At 40.1% G+C, this 19,761-nt stretch overlaps 2 protein-coding genes and 1 long non-coding RNA gene across 5 annotated transcripts in view; 1 reads left to right on the plus strand and 2 right to left on the minus strand.

Annotated features, from left to right (window-relative positions):
• Positions 1 to 234: 234 nt before the first annotated feature.
• On the minus strand, positions 235 to 4,062 carry LOC138682341 (uncharacterized). The gene is made up of 3 exons (XR_011322445.1): positions 3,130 to 4,062; positions 1,368 to 1,503; positions 235 to 467 (listed from the first exon to the last, which is right to left on the minus strand). It is a non-coding gene; the product is annotated as an uncharacterized lncRNA (long non-coding RNA).
• Positions 1,559 to 4,444, plus strand: SMIM32 (small integral membrane protein 32). The gene has a single exon (XM_069772597.1). It carries the CDS (start codon positions 2,396 to 2,398, stop codon positions 2,714 to 2,716), a length of 321 nt encoding a protein of 106 aa, XP_069628698.1. The 5' UTR covers positions 1,559 to 2,395; the 3' UTR covers positions 2,717 to 4,444.
• Positions 4,445 to 13,743: 9,299 nt separating this feature from the next.
• SMAD5 (SMAD family member 5) overlaps positions 13,744 to 19,761 on the minus strand; it is a 62,072-nt gene continuing 56,054 nt past the window's right edge. For all 3 annotated transcript variants that reach the window (XM_069772596.1, XM_069772595.1, XM_069772594.1), the window contains exons 5-7: positions 19,204 to 19,425; positions 16,674 to 16,930; positions 13,744 to 15,711 (exon numbers count right to left, since the gene is read on the minus strand). In XM_069772596.1, the coding sequence (XP_069628697.1) occupies positions 15,568 to 15,711; positions 16,674 to 16,930; positions 19,204 to 19,425 (623 nt within the window). In that variant the 3' untranslated portion in view covers positions 13,744 to 15,567. The remainder of the gene's footprint in view (positions 15,712 to 16,673; positions 16,931 to 19,203; positions 19,426 to 19,761) is intronic.

Consider the following 19,761-nt stretch of genomic DNA (forward strand, 5'->3'; position numbering starts at 1 on the left):
CCGTCCACGCTATTTATAGGACTCAGCCCCCAGATGCCTTCCTGCTTTTCCTACAGACTAATAAAAACAATAAAGTAAATAAATGAAAAAGGATGCAAAGTTTGGTTAAACTCAAAAACAGTTCAGGGAGGAGAAAGCTGAAGACAGGACGGTCCTGGGAAGACATCCAGCCTTCCAGACATCCATGTCGTTCTGCTGCTCACAAACGCTTCGATTTCAAGGAGACACGGTAGGTAAACCAGTTGCAAACTAGATCAGCTTTTTTATGACTCTGTTGATTTTTCCAGCCCCCACGCTGGCTGCCTGCCTCGACGTTCTGTTCTTTGAACCCGCACAGAGTAAATAGGTGTAACTACTGTGGCTCTGCAGGCAGGAGACGTGTCCCCAGGAGGAGTGTGAGGTACAGGCAGGGAAAGACCCCCCAGCCATCCTGGAGAGCTGCATGTGGAAGAGTCGGCTCGCCTGGGCTGGAAAAAAGGGGGGGAGAGGGGAGAGAAGAGAAACAAAAATCAGGCGAGCCTTAGAGGAAGATCTTGTGAATTCAAAAGGTCCCCCAGACTTGGAGGTAAATATGCAGGTAGTGGTTTTTCTGGGGACAGATGCAGAAGGATGGGGACAGGGATGCGACAGCCTCCAACCACCCCAGCAAAGCTGCTGGAGACACAAGGGGTTGAACTGGAGCACCTGGAGCTTGGCAGGGGATCAGGAACACGCTGACCAGGGCCTCAGAGGGTGTTGCCCTCTAGCAAAGACATTTTATTTTATTTAAATCTAACTGACGGGAAGATTTCTCCTCTCTCCATTCTCCCTCTCCCAGCAGAAACATTTATTATGCTAAGTGAAACACAGAACCACCCGGGACCATCGGCTGCAATATCTCATCATAAGCAGCTTTAGCGTTTGCTTGGATCAGCACCCTGGGACTGGAGAAGGTGTTTCACCCTTTTCTCTGCCCAATTACCAAGTGCTCCTCTCTTTCTCGCTCCTCTCGCCCCCAGCTCCTTTTTCAAGTTGCAATGCGTTAAAAGTATGAAGGGTGCTTATCTGATGCATGGGAGCGAGAGATTGCGAGAGCAAGCTGGCAAGCAGCCAGCAGCTAATAGCAGCATAAAAGCAATTTGATGGGGAAAAAAAAAAAATTAACATGCTAATTGTCAGGCTGGAGAGGGTACCGGGGTTCATATAGAAGGAGGGGGGAAGGAAAAAAAAAAAAGAAAAAAAAGGACATTTTCTGACTACTCTAGATTTTACCTATGAAGGTCTGAAGAAGAAAGAAAGGTTTTGAGGGAATTTTCTTCTTTTTGTCCCATTCTCTGCTACCCTCCCCCCCCAGCTCAAAACCTCTAGCCAGAGCCTCAGGCACTCACGGGGATTTATCAGAAGATCTCTTCCTTTTTAGCATCGTGTCACTGCCAGATGCACCACGGGCTGCAGAGCCGGTCGGCACCACCACGCAGTTCTCCCCTTCCCACGGTAGCGAGTGATGCTGCGGTGCAGCTTCTGCTGGGGGGGAAAAAAGTCATGTTTGACACAACCCTGCACAGTCCCACCTCACAGCTCAGCTGAGCCGAGGACAGAGAGGAGGTTGCCAAAGAACTAACACCCCCTTACAGGGAGGCTTTTTTGGTGTTTCTTTTTTAAACAAAGGACAGTGATTTTTTAATTATTTTTTTTTTACATTTATTTTTCTCAAAGCAATCAAAAAGAGTGCGTGGAAAGCTCAAGCAGAAAGCTCAGCCTCTTAACGCCGGCTCCACAGCACGCCGTTAACTGGGATTAAGAAAGTCAACTAACGCTTCACAGCACCGGGATTTCAAACAGCACGGAGCCTGCCGACGGCAAATCCAGCAAGACCTCGAAGCAGCAGCTGCTTCTCCCCACGGATGCCACTGAACCCCGAATTTGGGCGCATCCCACTTTGGAAAATCAGCTGGAAATCCGTCGTGCCTTCCCTTCGCGGACAGTGAGCGCTGCCAGCCAGAGCCTTGGGTCGTCTCTGCCCGGCTGCCGGCACCGGAGCTGGGTCAGGCAGAGTCTTTTCCCATACTGGTGGAGCAGGGCTCCCAGCAGACTCCCGGAGCTCCCAGCCCATCCCAGCTGACCAGCAGATGATCCAGCGCATTTCCCCAAGAGGTGTGCTGGGGCAACAAGGGCCAAGACACGAGGTACCTGTATCATTTTTGATTAATATTTGTGGATTAATGCTGTAAATACGAGCCAAGAAGATTTAAGAGAAAGTCCCTGAGCCATGCAAGTGAATTAATTTGCCTTTACACAAAATGCGGCTGGTTGTCAGCCTTTTACAAGCAGGAACGTTATTTCTTTCCTATGCCAAAGACTGACTGCGTTTGCTCTCCTGCTTTACTTCTGCCGTGGAGGAAATTTAAGCAAGAACATGTATAGTGAATTGCTAAATTCAACCGGTACCACTGAAGCTCACCTTATCATTCAGACCAACACGCCCTACCTGAGTGGCACACCGAGACCCGTGAGCTCCTCCGCTTTTTACATGTCGACAGCCAGGGTGTTAAAAGAAGGGGAAATAAATAAGCCAGACCTGGTGACTTACATCATTCTGTTTTTCTTTCTGCTCTTGACTGTGACGCTCATTGTGCTCTTCATAAACTGCCAGCTGAAAAATTCTTTTTTTGCTACTCTTCCTTACGACAGATCGCTCAGAGAAGCGAGGAGCCCGTGGAGGACACAAGCTGTCTGACAGTAGAGAGCAACTATGTCTTACAACAGTAGCAGGCACCAGAAACCCTGTGCAATAAGGCATTATTGCCATGTGTCAGTGAATGGATGTGACCCTCTTTAGAGTAATAGCCTGCATCGCAGGAAAAGATTGCTGAAAAATATGCTGTACGCAGATCGGAATAGCTGTAAATAAAAAGCTCTGTTACGAACTGAAGAGAGAATGCTTTAGCAAATGTATACAGTTTTATGCAAAAAATTGCCCCATGATTCCAGATTAAGCTCTATATGTATGCAAATGTCATCATCCACCCATTCAGTGTCCATACAAGGATATTTGCATTAACAACAGTCTCTGATTTGGGCATCTGGTGGAGCTTGTTACCCGTGTTTATGAAACCATAGCATCAAATGTAAAAAACACAGTATATTTACCTAACAGCTCCACGCTGAGGATACGAGTTTACTTTCCAGACCCGCTTCTCTCAACTGCTGCTGAAACTGCGTGGTAATGCAGTGGGAGTCCTGCCAGGCAGGAGGAGAAAACGAAAAAATGTTTATTTAGACTTTTGATTGTCATTCTGTTAAGGGTGTTTTTGATAGTTTCCTGCATCGTCAATCAGGTTTTAAGTTACCGGTTATGTGAAACACTATATACCTAAGGAATTTGTTTTCAACTTTCTTAAGTTACAAAGGAAATTATTCACCACAGCATAAAACCAAAATAATCAGGATGGGGAGAAGGAAGGAGAGAAAATAAATATCATTAACAGTATGTAAACTAATGAAAGGGGAGAGCAGAGTGCTCTGAGTTCAGTACAAAAAGTAGATAACTTCTGAAAGCCATAAACTACAGTTTTATAGGAACAGTTGCTTTAATGCACAATATCCCCACTCCTTGCTCTTTATACAAATCTAGCACAATTAGAAGCACGCTTTGTCAATACGGCAACAGCTTGATTCAACACTGATCACCGGCAAAACCCACCATTTTCAATTATTAGCTATCCGATTTTGTTCCAAAAGCTTCTGCTGAACCTTGTTAGCCGACATGCTATTTTATAGATGCTGATTTCTAGTAAACTTGCAGTTACAGCACAATTCCAGATCAAACTGCATGAACCCCAGAACAGTATTTGTGTTTCCCACAAACAGTGGGCAAAGGGCTTGCTTTTTTTTTTTTTTGACCCCAGTGGCTCAGCATACAACTGAATTGCAGCTATCCAGAAACAGAGTCCTAAACCCTATTTTAGCTCCAGTTTTTTGCTAGTGGATCATCTATCAGAAGAACGGGCTTCAAGTAGTGTCAGATGCTGTGCCCCTAAATCTGTTCTTAACATGCGGAGTACAGCAGAGGTGCTGTGTGTATGTATGTACATAACTTATTTAATCCAAACGAGGAGATTTTACAATGCAACTACACGCACATGCAGGCTTGCACTTGAGCACACAGACAAAACGTGCATATACAGGAGCCTGTTTGCAAGTTGGTTTTTTACACAGAAACTGCACAGTTGATAACACTTCCATGTCATTGTCTTGGTTACCATGTTTTATTATGCTCCAGTAAGTTGAACTACTATATAACAGGCTTAAATATTTTATTCCTCGATAGGTGGCCAATTTTTATCTCCTCTGAACCAAATTTAACTGGTGTAATTCCAAGTAATTACTCTAATGTAGAAAGTGAGATTAAATTCAAGTGTGTTTATCTCAGCCCTTTTTGAATAAATCAAGTTTTATCAAATCAGACATTTCTTATTTATTTTTAAGTAACGACAGCTTGTTTTCAGCTATCAGCCATGATGAGTTCGGTCTAAGAATTTCTGCTGGCAAAAGCCACAGAACCCAATAAAGCACATGTTGCATTGCACACTACTGTACTTTATTTAAATATTGAAGAAGAACCTCAGAATAATCCTGTTTTTCTCCACAGCCTGATAGTTGGAGTAATAGCCCAGAAGAACTTGTCACGCTTAGAGTGCTAGCTGATTTACCGGGGAAAGCTTTTATGCATGCCCTGCATTGCTCTCATCAATACCCCGAATCATTTCTATTGCAGAAGAAAGTTCTATTAATGACATTTTAATCAATGTATGAAACATACGTATAAGAAAACATCTGGTATATTCTCTTTCACCAGGCCCAAAATTCAAGCTGACCAAAAAAATCCACTTCCCAACCACAGGCATGCCAGAGAGGGACCGACGGGCATTTATTCACTTGTTGTAACTGTTTATTAAGTGCATGACACACGCGGGCTCCCAGATGCGTACTCCATGCCTTCCCCTCACCTTCTGCCATTCACACTCCTGCCCCTGACACAAATACACCATTCACTCCGTCTTTACAGCAAAGCCCGCTTTCTCAGTGTGCCTTTCAAAAAAGCCTCTCGACACTCGCAGCCCTGCAGCAGCCTCCTGCCTGATGGCTTCTCTTCAAGGCAGACTGGAGGTCGATACGCTGAAACACGAAGGACGAGTGAAACCCCAGAAATCTGGGACACGATGTTGTGAGAAGCAGGGTGGCCCCAGTTCAGAGAAGCTCTTAATTATATGCTTTGCTTTCGAAAGATGAGTAGTTCCCGTAATGCTTTGGAGAGCATCCGTATACTTAAAATACACGGCTATGTGCTCTGCTGAATCAGGACCTGCATGTTAAATAAGGTTTTAACTCTTCTTCCTCTGGGCCAGGGAAACAACTCATCCCTTCCATCTGGAAGCAGTGCGACCTTTCGCATCTGACGGCACCCTTCCGACAGGTCATTATTATTGTTATATTTCAGTCTGTTGGCTTTAATCTCTTAGTCCACGGACGGCTTTGAACCCAGCTGCTTGAGCCGCGGGGAGTTTGCCACAGCGCTGGTACCGAGTAACCCAGCAGGAGCCACCAGTGCGATGCTCCTCGGCAAGAGCACCCCAAAACTGGGAGCTCACTCATCCCATTGCACTGCCTGAACACCGGGTTTGTTAACATTTCAGGCACCCAGCAGGACCCATCTTTCTTCTTGCATTTCCTACCTGTAGGTGGGCTGTGGTGGGCTCTTCTATGGGTATTCACCCTCCTGCATTTCCCCTTCCTCCAAGCAAAAACCAGGAGCTGAGCGTTTTCTACACGCCATGCCACATGGCCATCACAACTGATGCCTGGAAAGGACTCACCTGTAGGATTGGCAAGTCTGTCAAACTAGACAGCAAGGCAAAAGGCAAAGAATAAATCCCAAAAGCTGAATATTTCATGTCTGTTTGGGATATCACAGTCTGGTAAATACACAGGTGCCACACGGCAAAGCGAAAAGCAAAACTGCATTGCATGATCACGCTCTCCAAACCTGTGTCAAACCACAAGAGCCACAGCAATTTGTAACTGCACTTGCTCTAGTTAGAGTTTTCTTTTAGCAGCATCTTCAAAAGAAATGAAAAGCCCTTATCCAGGACACCACTTCAAAACAGGAATCACCAAGATGAAGATTCCTCGCAACTCAGCTTCAATTAAGAAAGAGAAAAGGGGACTTACGTAAAGCCATTAGCGAGTACTAACAAGAGGAGGGTTTAGTTACCTCCTCCCGAGTTTTTTCTGTCCCTCCCTGAATGCTGCTCCGACCACGGTCCTTGCTCTCCTAAAACTTTTGAGAGCCAGGAGCTTTATCTACCTGGTATTCGGAATATTTAAAACACTGGCAGGTACATCAGACTGAGAAGATGAAAGGAAGACACAGCTGGACTGTGTTCACAGCACATTTGGCTTTAGGAGGTTGTTTCTTCCAAGCCTTAACTCACAAGACCCTGAGCAAATACAGAAACTACAGATATAAGCAAAGAAGTTTGGTTTAAAATCCATTAATCCATACAGAAAGTCTCCCAGGCAGCAAGTTACACACACTACCACATCTCTGCAGGTTTTTTTCCTCCCATCTCCCTCGTTTTTGCCCTCCTGGCAATATCAAATTCCTCCCTGTGGGGCTGAGCATTTACCTAGGCAGTGCCTATAGAACCACGGGTGAATCATCTTCACGGACACAACCCGTTCACTCTTGAACTTGCACTTCCAGGTTTAACATACTGTATTTGCCTCTAATTTCTTACAGGAAACTTAAGGAGAATTCCTGCTATAAAGATCTTTTAGAGCGAGACTCTTCACCAGAGACCTGAAATCTCACAGATCACAGGGAAACTAGTCTCCATGTGGCTCTTGCAGAAAAGAGCCTATTTTGTCTATTTTGCGTTGTCTCTCAAATTCTAAAGTTGCAGTCACCCACGCAGCTCAAAGCTTTCTCAAGAGGCTCATGAGTTTGCTGACAGCAGTTTCTATATCTAAGAGACTTCAGAAAATGAGATTTTGCAGGAGTGACTGGATTACACAGCACTTCTTATTTAGTCCTGGAAATAACCATCTTGTTTGCAATAGCAGATGTACAACTTCAAAAAGGGAATGGAAAAAAGGTATTTATAAAGAACAAAATAAAACTGGCCTTAGAAGAAAAGAGCTGTTAATTTAAAAGGCTTTTTTTAAAAAAAAGTCTTATGGAAAAAAGGAGGAGTCCTGCATGAAACAGGAACACAGAACAGCTGGAGGCAACCCAACAGCTTCCACCCCCCAGAACCTCACCCCCTCACCTCGCATGTCCATGGGAGTAAACGAGTTTTACAGGGATCTGATAACTAAGTAGGCTTATTTCTGAACACAAGTTTGAATTTTATTTTCTTTTACAAGATTTAAGACGGAAAAAATTTTACCTTGCCTTAGTTGATCTACATCACCTGTAGCAGGTGTGGGCGCCTAAAGCACTTCCACGACACTGTCGCCGTTTCTGCAACCACCACTCGCACTGGAGTGGCTGAGTCTCTGGTAAGTCAGAGCAGCCCTTTGATGACAGCCAAAACCAAGTCATACCTTGAGCAGGAGGCTGGTGGGCTCCGTGACGTGCAGAACACAGCTGCCCGTGGCCACCCTCTGGACGTGCTCCCTTACTGCTTTCGTCCTGCTTCTCTTCCCTCCAGTGTCGCACCAGCAAGTACCGTTCAAACAGCAATGCAGAGAGTTAATCAATTAAATACAGAACTGACTGACATGGCATAAACCTACTTTGCAGCTACAGCTGGTCTGGCATGTTAGCAGTTTCCCCAGTCACATACATTTAAGGGAAACATTGCGGCTAGCACAATAAAAACTTTTTGGATGAAAGAGAACTTAACAATATGCTTCTCTCATATGATTTTCTATAGATCTGTGTCTTCATTTCATGCACTGAAGTGAATACTTTAGTGTTCTTCTAGAGCAGAGCTCCTTCAGCAGAGACATTCACACAGAAGTGCTCGCTGCGGGACTGCCCAACAGCAACCACTTCTTCTAGATCAGGTTGGACCATCGCACTCAGAAAACGGGACACTGTTGTGATTCTGGCTTCTTGCCATCCTTCGAAGAGCAGGCGATTACCAATCCAGCACAAACTTAAGGTAGTAGTGAAAAAAAAGTCTTCCCTGGCAAGATATCTCTGCTGCGATAGACTGCCTACCTCCAGATTTTTGGAATTAACTTTTTGAATTATTTTTCTGTCGTTTCAATGTTATATGTTGCCAGCAGCTGCAATAGTTTGCTTTTAACTGGACCCCCACATGCCCTACAACCATATTTACCAGCTGATGAAACTGCAGCCTCAGACCTACCTTTAGAAGCAGAGAACAGGAGGATGAAGGGAATCCCTTGGGTTTGCACTCAACCAGAGCTAAAAAATGTTGCTTAAAGAAATACTTGTACAGCACACTTGAACACATGGCCCTGTAAGGCAGTTAACAAGTACAATATATTTTAAAAGAATTTGATGCAAACTGCCTGGAAATTGTAAAACACTGAAGCACCCATCGCACAGGTATTGTACATGTTTGTGCTCAGGCTAAGTTGCCTTACATTAAGGCTTGCTCCCTCTTTTTAATGTGAATGCACCCGGAGAACTCAATCAGCCAGAGGATTCTTATACAGAATCTTGAGGTCTAGTCTTTTGACTGCGCTGGACTTCAGAGACCTCTCAGGATGGTTTTGGAGGAAAATACTGCTAAATATCGAAAGATACAGCAGAGAAAAAGCCAGACTGCATGTTTTAATCTACCTGCAACAAATGGCTAGCACATACTCCAGGCATGACATGGCATTTTCCCCAGCGTGTCTGAAAACCTGGGCACACAGTCCCTTTCACCTGATTAGGGGACAACACGCATGATAAGAGGTAAAAGGAACAGAGACTTCAAAATTATGTTTCTTACGAGGCTAAAGGACCCTTCTTCCAATTTGCAGGAACTGGAAAGTCATGGAAAAGAACAACTAAACTGAACATCTGGGAGAGGCAGCAAGACATTAGGACTCAAAGAGTATTGTCCTTTCAGTGGCTTTGGTGATGGTTTTATGCTGTGGGCATTAATAGGGTTGTTTTTTTCCCCTCAACATTTAGTTTCTACGTTGACTTCTGCTGTTCCCGCAGCACAATTCTCACACCTCCGCTCTATAACTTGCATAGGCTTCGTTTATCAGCCTAGGTAAGCTACTTTCCAGCATGCAGATTTCTTCTACTTTGCTATTAAATTTGTGAGTGGTTGGAGAATTCACGCTACAGACAACCATCTTTGCTGTGCCTGTATGATAAAAATACACAGGATGACATTTCTTTACTTCAGAGTTTATACACAGATACCTAAATTAAGGGGAATGATTATTTGTGTTGAATGGTACCAACCCAAAGTGCAAACGCTGGTTGACTACAAAATGCTAATCAGCATATGCCAATTCTGTCAAAACTAATTGAGCATTAAGATGATGCAGCACCTAAAAACATTTACATTTAACTGAGTGGCTGGCAATTCACAGGTACTTTGGGACTTTTTACAAATGCCTCAGTGCACACAGAAGCAGCTTGCTCTGCATCCTAAATCAGAAGACTAACAGTGCTTAAGATTTCAAGGGAAACTAGAGCCAGTATCACCACCGAGTGTAGTCAATGATTTTTTTCTTTTATGCTAGCAGTGTCTGGAAAACACACATTCTAAGTCATATAGACCAAAATACTGAATTTGGCAAAATAAATGGGATCAGCATTTCCATGATACAAAGTGCTTACTTCACGAAAGCTATTTGGAAAAGCCCGATTTAAAGCACTGACTTGACACTCCCATCACCAATGTCCTCTGACCAGAGTGTCTATAGTAAAGGTAATTTCCCAAATTTCCCTACCTTCTACAAAACAGTTTTTCTAGATGAGTAGGATTTCTTAGCATGGTGCCAAAGAATGCATGGTCCTTGGCTACAACAGGGCAAGGAACACTCCAGGACAAGAAAGGCAGATTTCTCTTGGCACATGATATAGGGCACACAACATTTAATTACTTTAAATGCCAGTGAGGTATTCACTTTTTATGTAGCAGTGAACAGAAGTAGCCTCTGACTCATTTAACACACAATGCAGGTTGGAGTGGGGGTGGAAGAGGTGGGTATTGCCCAAAGCTTTTTTTCTTCTGAAAAGAAACCATAAATGAACAATTTCACAGGTTACATTGGCTGGCTACTCACAGAGATGTAATTATCAACTGTTACTATACCTCTAAATTCCCCAGAGAGAAAGACTAGCAAGAATAACAAAACCTCCTCAATTCTATAAAATAATGATTTAAAAGTTTTAATAACCAAGATTCTCTTTCATTTCTTTGTTTGTTTTTCACTTATGTAGAAAGCTATTAATACAGGTCCATATAAAGTTTCTGGAAAGCCAACAAGCCATTGCAACACTCTGAGATGTTACTTACAAATTAGACTGTATCATCTAGGTAATACTATCATAGTAAATCTTCTGGGAACTTTACATGGCAACAATTGTTTTGGAAGCAAAAACATCAAAACAGTATCAGGAGATTAAAAAAAAATTACTGAGTGATTGGATCCTCCCTAGTATAGTGCAGTTGCACATTCAGAGGAAAAAAGCTATTATTATTGAGACAATGAGAGATCTACAGACTGTTGCTGCAAGGTGGCAGCCTGCTAGCCAAATTAAATCCCAAAGCAGGAAGCACAGACATCATCAAGTAGTATCAACACTTTTTTTGGTTTTATACTAAAGAAATAATTTGTCCTTTCTATAGTTCTTATGTGGATATCCCTGTGGAATTGGGATTCAGTATTTTTGTACTCATCCTGCCAAAAAAAGATTTAATTTGCGCACACCACCAATTACTATTTCAACTTCCCTTTCTGTAATATCTTGGTAAACAAGAGAAAAGTTTTCTTTCCCTCAATCTTAAAAAAATAAGGCTAATAGTAAAAGAACAGCTCACTAAACTCCTAAATTTGCTTTTTATTGGAACAGTACTTACGTTTCAAGAGATATTCAAACAGCCTTCATTTCAATGAAAAGGCTATCTGTCATCAGTTTAAAGCTCTATACATTCAGACATGATGACGGTTGTTTAAAAATGTTATGGTCAGCCACAATAGTGAAAAAAAAATAAAAAAAAAAAATCAACCCAAACACCCCAACCAGCCCCAACACAATCAGAGTGTTGCTAAAGTCTTACAGAAATACATTTTTTGTACTACTTATTTAAATAGTTCTATAAATACCAACAAATTGACACCATTTTTGCTGGCTGCATTCTACAACAAGAAAAAAGAACTCTTAAATAACTTAATGAAATTATTTAGTCTCTGCTTCTGAGAGCACTGCAGCTTTCGTGTTACCAAAAAGCTATAGAAAAGTACTTTTCAAATTACAAAATCACATTTGTATGAGGAGGAACATGTACATGGCAAGGCATCAGTCAGCATTGAGTTACAAGAACTCATAAATCAACCCTTGTAAACAAATATTTGAGACGTACTGTGTTACAGATAAAGGAAATAAGAAAAATCTGTGGGTTTTTTTGTTTTGTTTATTGAAATATGAGCAGCAGTATGCAAAAAATATCTTTAAAAACATAACATAGCAAAACCTAATAATTTTAAAATTAACAAAATAAAAAGATGTTTAGAGTTAAATGAAAAAAACTCATTGCTAGAACTGTGTTTCCTACAATGTAAACAAAAGCATAAAGGTTATGCTTGCAACAAACACAGAAGCAGGTTTATGGAGCAGCACAATAAAGCAACATTATGTTGTAATCTGATGGTTTGGTCTATTGATTTGAATTCAGAATGGGTTACCTTCCTAAACAGAAACCTCATAACTACAAAAAAAAAAAGTTAGTCACATGTTTGTGTTTTGAAGCAAAACATTTAGAAAATGTTTTGGTTTGTTTTTTGTGTTTTTGTTGTGTTTTTTTTTTTTCTAAAAACCATCACTAGCAACACTCCAGGCAACTAAAACAATACCCTGAAAAAAATTATTTCTTCAAACTAGGGAGAAAGCCTGATACATTTTAATGCTCTCTAGATTTACATTGCAAGAGTATCTGCCCAAGAATTGACAACTTTCACATTGTAATACCGGGGGGTGGGGGAAATAATCATAGCTTCAAGCAAAACCCAAAATAATTCCAGTATTTTAAACAATTCTATACCTAATCATAACACATGGGCTGTTTCATCATTCTTTGACTAATGAGCTGTTCGGTTAGATTTGTCTCTCATCGGTCAGTCATACTAGAAAGTTTTATTTTGGTCCTATAGATACTATAACCCAATGTCATCCCTTCATGTACAACTACTTCATGCCTAATGCAGTTAAATGAATGTAATACTTATGCAAAACACTGGATTGACTGCCAGCAAGACTGAAGTCCTCTAAGGAGGAATATCCAAGCTACTATCTTATCTTAGTGACTATAAAAGCAAACCCAGAAAGAATTTCAGTACATGCCTCTTCTAGGCTCTTTGCTGGTATTGCCAAAGCTGTTAGTTAATGCTGTGGTTGGTGCAATGTAGAAAGATGCCCAAAAAGAAGAGAATACTTACACTACAAAAGCCAAAACAGTTTTCACTGAAGAGTAACATTCAGTCTAAGCTGGGCTACACTGGAAAGGCTCCATCTTCAACTACTACACTACTGGCTGATTCAATTTCTCCATCCCTCCATCTAGATCAAGAAGTGACTTATACGCAAGTATGCTGCAATAGAAGCAGCACTCTCTGCTATTGCTATACTTAAGCCATCATTAGGGTCAAACAGTTCTCCATTCCATCCATCCTTGCACTGATACCTGAATTTTGTATCAGCAGCAGCACAGATGAACTAAACATGATTAGGAACACCACGAACCAGCAGCACACAAAATTTGCTAACTAGAAAGCTCTCAAAAAGTCCTACTTAAAAGGAACAGAAAAGTAGAACATAAGACAAATCTCACTGGGTCTGCTCCTGCAAGCCTACCCTGGCAAAATCAGCAGTCACAAGGATACCCCCAGCACTGCATATATTACAGTTCAAGAATATGTACACAAGCAGAAAAATGCCAGAGTACTTTACTACTTAATGACAGCATCAGAAGTGGGTTAACTGGATATTATTGCAGAAATTATGGTTCAGTGCACAGGTAGCCAATCTAACCACAATACTAGCACTAAGCACCAGCTCTGGCTCATGAACACCCACTTCAGCACCCATTCTTGAGTCATTTAGTTGGCCACATCTAAACATACAAGTGAACAGAGATGAAGCCAGGTGAAAAACATTTTGGATAAAGTAAAATCTTGTACCTACAACTGAGATCTTTCCTTAATCCAATGTGCCATGACATTTATTATAAAAGTTAGCCAAGAAAAAAAAAAATCCTGTAGTGTCAAATATACATATTCAGCAACTTGACAAAAGTCAGGAGCGGGGAGAAGAAAATAGAAGCCTGATCTGGTGGCCAACTGACTTCGCATCTTATCTGATGAAAAGAACCATCTGTGGGTTGCAGTTCCAAAGAATGACAGAGAAGACCCCAAAGGTGAGCGGCAAATAATGTTATTCCCCTTCTCCTGAAGATGCACTTGTTTGTTTTTAAACACACTTGAGAAACTGCTTAAAAAAACCCCAAAACCAAAAAAACAAAACAACAAGTAATATAGAAATTCCTGTACAAGAGAACATTAGGGTTCTGCAGAAGTGTTACAGTTTATTCCTTTAAGGCATTTCATAAGAAACATTTTAATGACACGTAAACAATTTTATTCCTTTAAGATCATTTGTTACTTAGGTACCATATGATGCATGATTTCCACATTTGAGCAGAAACTGTTATTCAATAGAAGACACAAGAACTTGTGTAAGCAATCAATGTCTCAGGATTGCAGTAATCAACTGCAACACATCTTTTAGTAAGTATTTGCATTTTAGAGTTTTCAGCCTCTCCCCCAAACACTGAACCCTTTTCTGAAGAGGTGCTCAGGCAAGAGAAAGAGGAGGGTGAGAAGTTAAAAAAATACAATAGGTCTTTTTCTGCATGCAAAGAAATTTTGTATATAATTCACTTCTAATTCTCTTACAATATTTCTTTCAGCCTCCTTTTTTATTATTTAAAGGGGAAAATATGCATACGTTGAATAACTGATTTCTTTTAGTGTTTAGTACAGTGTTTAAATTCTCTACTGAGTAATACAACAGCACAGGCAACAGGATTCCTTACATGTGAGAGAAATTTCATCATCATATTAATGCAGTCCTTCAATCCCATAAAGCTGCCAACTACAGTTACGAGTCTTCTGACTGAACACCTGCCATCACGGACAGGATCAAGACCACTGTTTCATGTAGGCTACAAAGAAGTGATTACTTTTGGTCATTACCAACAGGTCTGTATTAAATTACATGATCTGGAAGTAAAAGCTTCTGCATTCAGTTACTAATTTGCTAAGCCACTCACAGTCTTCAAAGAGACTCAAACTCATACTGAAAGTGAATTAAATACAGTGTAATCACTAATACTGCATAATGTCTACTGAGAGGTTAAAAAGGCCTAACACAGATCAATTCCAGACAGGTAAAATAAACAGCTAGAACACCAAAAAGAAAACAAAAAACTTATTCCTTCCAAAAAGTAGTAAGCACTGCCATTTACAAATAGTAGTGTTTATGTTAAAATAGAGAAGGGTACCTAAAAAGAAATAGCCTTGGCAACCAAATCCAAATGGCATGACTGTAAATCAAAGCAAAACAAGAATTACTACTCCAGAAATGTGCAAGATGTTTACCTTGTATCAATTACTATTCAAAATGGTGGTTAAAAGAGATATTACAAAACTGAAGTGGGAAAAGGCTAAGAACTGCTATTCTGCATTAATATACAGTGTGTTTATGACAGCATTTTCCAATAGACAATACAAGTGTTTTTTTACACCACTCCAATATTTGTAAAAAGTATATTTCATGTGTACACTTAAAAAAAATCACATTGTTCAATCTGAGGCAAATTAGCCATAATAAAGTCTAATTTTGCTTATGACAGATGTCAACCTTAAAATGTTAAACAACTATGCTAAAAATACAGCTTGCAAGCTGGAGCTGCACATGTTCAAACAGTTTCATAAACGTTAAAAAAAATCCCGAACTATGATATGTATTTATTTTCGGAAGTCAGTCTTCATAACTCTTGTCCCTACAGGACAAAAAGAATAACATTTTCCAGTTAAGACATATGCCTGTTTAAGTTCTAGGGGAAGGAGGGGAAAAGTGTTCTGAATTTTTCAATAGACTTTTTTTTCCCTTAGGGCTCAACTGTCACTTAAGCATCGCGAGAACAAATTGAAATGTAAAACTGATTAGCTATACACAATGGAATTGGTCACAAAGGGATTTAAAAAAAAAAGTTAAACTGTAAGATCCATTCTCCATATAGCTCACAGTATCCACACTGGAAGTTTCTCTAGAATTAGAATAAGTTCGCTAAAAATAAGGCTGAAGATAGACTTTCAGCACTATGAAACAGATGAGATGGGATTAAGAGGAGAACCCATTTGTGTAAGTACTTTATCCAGCCACTGGAGGGGCCCATGAAGATGAATTTCTATCCAGCATGGGGTGCTCGTGACATCTTGTCGGTGATATTCGGCTCCCCAGCCCTATAAAAATTAACAAAGTGTTATCAATCAAGTTGAGGACACACTTGTCTTTCAAAATAACTGTACTAACAAGAAGCATGAAATCACATTCTAAGATACTTATCTGAAGATAACTCACAACCTAGCAACAATTCTTATCTAAAGGAAAAAAACCTGAGGTTGGGAAGGTGTGGGAGGGAAGCTGCACCTGGAAGCCTGAATCAAGTCTTGTCTGCCACAGACTTGGAGTGACTACATGAGCTCCTCTGTGGAGCGCACTGCTGACTCAAGAATGACCCCTGGCTATGGCCACATCTCTTCTCCATTTCTCCCTCCTGCTCCCTATCCTCCACACTCTCAAACTGAGTAGTATTTATCATAATTGACAAAACAAACAAGACATCTTTTGGACAAGATGCAAAAAACCCCTGGAAAGCCCAAGTCTAGACTCTATGCTAAATCTGAAATGGACAGCATCTTGATTAAACAATGTTGAGAAAACACTACTGTGAGAATAATAACAGAGTTTCAATTCATAAATTCAAATCATGTATTTTTTCCATAATCAATTTTTTTAAAAAAGTAATATCAATCTCTGAAGGAGCTGCAATTTTTTCTGCAATCACTTACGCTCCTCTCTACTGACATTCTTTTAGTGATCTTGTAGTTCACTTTGTTCCTTCAAACTCAGAGCATGAGCTCAATTCTCCTTCAATAAAATTATAGCAACCACAACAATTAAATCCCCATCCTGAATACTGAAGTAACTAAATACATAGCCAACATTCAATACAGCAATCTGTGCTTTTCCTTTCTTGCATTGACTTCCAGCTCTCCAAATTAACCATTTTCAACAAACTTATAATTGAAAAGAACCACATCAGGTCAGGACAGCTTTGTTACATTGTTACAGTGCTAATGTAATTACTGCTGAATACCCAAATCCACAATAAATTTAAATGCCCTCAAAATAATTTGTTTACCTTTACGAAACTCATTCGAATGGTGCACATTTTGGTGAGCTCATATACTGCTTCAAATCCATGGTTGACAGACTGAGCTAAAAGCTGAGCGAACTCCTGATTGTTAAAAATTTTCAGACTGCATCCACTAGGAATCTTGCATACAGTTGTTGGATGAAAGCCGTGGTGGTAGTTGCAGTTCCTGCTCTGTACAAATATGCTGCTATCACTTAAACACTCAGCATAGACTTCCCCACCAACATAGTAGAGATGAACTCCTTGAAAACAAAGATAAAAACATTTCAAATTACTTTTTTTCCAAAAATATAGTACTTAATAACAACTCCCTCGAAATCAAAGACAACAAAGTAAATTTTCTGTTTCTCATTTCAAAATACAGTAGGCTTCATTATACATCAGCCACTAGATGTCCTTCTCTCATCAATTACAAAATAGAACAAAAAAAACTACTTCCACATGTCAACAGTTATTTTGGGCTATTTTCCTAGAGAACTTATGTGGATTTTAAAACTCCAGTTTCATAAAACTGGTAGCTTCTGCCTATGGCAATTCCAACAGAAATAAAAGTATCCTGGGAGAAGGGGTAGTGATAGACATGAATGAGAAAGTATATCCATAGCCTGCTCTGATTTTCAGTGTATTTTATCAAGCAAAAGGAGAGGTAAGTCCAATTAGTTGCACAACTTCAATACCATCAGGCTTTACAGACCTTAAAATCAACAAAGCCCCTAGATTTATCACATCTGCCTGGATTCAGCTATGTACATAAGTGCTTCCCTCCCTTTATGTTCTTAAGGCTATATAACACTATTAATGACTAAAAATCAACATATAAAAGCTGTTGATCCTTTCAGCATCCAAACACAGATTCTCACTGCTACTTCAGTTGAGATACTCGCCTTCCTTCTCCCAGATCTTCTCCCTTTCCCGCACCCACCACTGTTACATGGTTGGGATACAGTTCAGTTTAAGTCTTCCTTGCAATACCCTGAGAATCCACTGCAGACTATCCCGTGGTTTGCCAGATGAGGCTGCAGCAAGTCAACAGATGCAAGTTAATCTTTCAGACAGCAGCAACTGTTGCGAACATTGCTAGATCCACTTGGGACTAGGGTAGGATGAAGGTTACACAGAGGAACCATTGGCTTCAACAACTATAAGCAGCTGTCAGAAAATCTAGGGTGGGCAAGAATGCGTTTTCACAACACAACCCTATTTATTTAAAAAGACAGGGACCACCACTTGCTAGCTAACTTGTTTTGGGTAAAGACCTTCTGAGAGATCTCCGAAGAGGGGAGCTGGATAATGTAACAGTCTGAGAAGAACACAGATACTTCAAAAATAATCCAATGCACAATGAGAAGTCACTTATGCTTGCAATGCAATGCATCTACAGAAAAATGCTTAGCAAATAGGATTCGGCAGTTTTAAGGAGGCAAAAACCAAAAGCCCTTCCAAACAAAATAATAAATAGTATTTTATCCCTAAACAATCTTAATGGTTCTCAGAACTGTTACCATAAAGCATTAAGTTTTAGTTTAATAATTAGAGATGTAGACATTTTAAAGCTCATTGCAGCCAATACTATTCTACAACGTGCTCTCTGGATTATCTGCAAAATTTTGCTACATTTATAGTAGTTTCTAATTAAAAGACTGTTAAGGGACAGGATGGGTCTTGAAGATGTATTACAAGCAACAGTGACTTTCATCAAACAAAACTCAAGACCAACTGTACCAAATTATCTCAGATGTTAAAAAGGCCTCTAGATTTGTACAATAGAACCAGGGTTCCCTTCTCAGGACTTAGTTATAAAAAAAGGAGATATTCAGAAAAGGAGTACTACATTTTAAGATAATCCAAGCACATTCCATCAAAGATGAAAAACATGCATCTATGTGTGCTATCAGCCAAACAGTACGGGAAAACTAGAAGATCTTGCAAAACCTGCTGTCTCCAGGAATCCCTCCCACACACATACACACCCCATGGATTCACTCAGACAAATGAGCCCTTGCAGTTTTGCATTAGCACTTCAAAGTCCAGCTGCCAAGTCATGCAAGATATTTGAACTTACTGTAGACAGCAGCGTAATACCTTGCATGAACAACAAAATAAATAAAAAAAATCTTTGATATACTGTAAAGTGGTATGAAGAATTTGATTTAAGAAGTAGATATAACATAGAACATCAGAAGTCCTGCAACATGTTTCTTGGTGCTGAAACACAAAATTCTGCGTACAGACTATCATTAACCATAACAAACAAGCCCCCACAACAACACAGTTTGGTAAGGAACAGGCAATATTTAGTCTTTTAAATTAGTGCCAAAGAAAAATGTATGCAATTCCTAGACTAATTAGAATCAAACCATGCCTAAATTGTCTTCTGACACCAGAGAGGTAGATAATATATCACAAATTACTTCTACTATTCTTATCTGAGAATAATCATTGTTGCAGTATACCAAAGTTGAAATAAAAACAAGGACTTAGCTTCTTAATCATGCGTAACACATCTAAGCTTTACCTTTTCCAATATGTCGTCTAGTGTTCTCAATTGTTGAGTTGCGATTAACATTTGAGAGCAAACCTAAGCAGAACCTGTTTTTGTTATTGGAGGGATCTGTAAACCCATCTACTAAGACACTTGTAGAAGATGCATGAAAAGCCTCCCCAACACGATTATTTAATTCGTAATACACAATCGAACACCAGTGTTTGGGTTCTTCATAGGCAACAGGTTGAACATCTGAAAATAAGCAAAACGGAAATACCAGTTTACATAAGCATAAAAATATTAAATCTAAAACTGTAAAGCAGGCCTTCCAAAATATCAACAGATAACTAAAAGCTTAGTCAACAGTTATGATGGGCAAGAACTGTCCTGACTGAGGATCTTGCATCATTTCTACTTCCATGCATTTTAGCTAGTCCATTGATTTTACAATTATTTTCCTATTTAAGCCTGATACTAAAAAAAACCCTACACAAAAAATATAGATGACACTGATATGAGATGAAACATGACTCTTCTGTTCACTTTTAAAAAGCTTGTTATAATTGGTATTTTGGGACTCCATTTTCA

The sequence above is a fragment of the Haliaeetus albicilla genome, chromosome 27 (assembly GCF_947461875.1).
Source record: "Haliaeetus albicilla chromosome 27, bHalAlb1.1, whole genome shotgun sequence".
NCBI lineage: Eukaryota > Metazoa > Chordata > Aves > Accipitriformes > Accipitridae > Haliaeetus > Haliaeetus albicilla.